The sequence below is a fragment of the Acanthisitta chloris genome, unplaced genomic scaffold, assembly GCF_000695815.1.
Source record: "Acanthisitta chloris isolate BGI_N310 unplaced genomic scaffold, ASM69581v1 scaffold23526, whole genome shotgun sequence".
In the NCBI taxonomy this organism is placed as follows: domain Eukaryota; kingdom Metazoa; phylum Chordata; class Aves; order Passeriformes; family Acanthisittidae; genus Acanthisitta; species Acanthisitta chloris.
Window position 1 is genome coordinate 3,823 of NW_008680046.1, and position 514 is coordinate 4,336.

The 514-nt window shown below is 61.5% G+C and overlaps 1 protein-coding gene across 1 annotated transcript in view; it reads right to left on the reverse strand.

Moving 5' to 3' along the window:
* Positions 1–514, reverse strand: part of LOC103804942 (low-density lipoprotein receptor-related protein 4-like) — a gene marked incomplete at both ends in the record, with an annotated part of 5,800 nt that overhangs the window by 2,045 nt on the left and 3,241 nt on the right. The window contains one exon of the mRNA XM_009077577.1: positions 130–247. Within this exon, the coding sequence (XP_009075825.1) occupies positions 130–247 (118 nt within the window). The remainder of the gene's footprint in view (positions 1–129; positions 248–514) is intronic.

Genomic DNA, 514 nt, shown 5'->3' on the forward strand with positions numbered 1-514 from the left:
TCAGCCAGTCCAGGGCCAGGGATGTCACTATGCCCTCCACAGACACAGCCTTCTTCCAGGACGGCCGTCCCCAGTCCTTCAGGCGCAGCAGTCCGATGGAAGTGCCTCCTGCTTCCGCAAAGTACAAACTCTTGTCTTTCACTGCATAGTCGATGGCTGTCAGGTGGCCCACCTTGGCCAAGGGCAGGGCCCGGTGTGGGGGAAGCCCTTGGGATCCAGCTGTTGTGGGCAGGTCCTTCAGGTAGACCTGGAGGAAGGAGGCAGCACCAGGATGGGGACCCTTCTCCCCTGACAGCGCTGCGGACAGCAGCCCCAGGACTGGCTCCAGAGAATGGTACCTGTGCCACAGCTGCTGCTGACACCAAGAGGGCAAAGGCCGAATTGTGGAGAGGCAGGCAGGTGGTCTCATCAGCAGCCAACATCAGCCTTGTGGGGCACTTGCACTTCCCAGTGTGCCTGGCACTCAGCAGGCACAGGTGGGAGCAGCCACGTGTCTTGCATGGGTCAGTGGCTG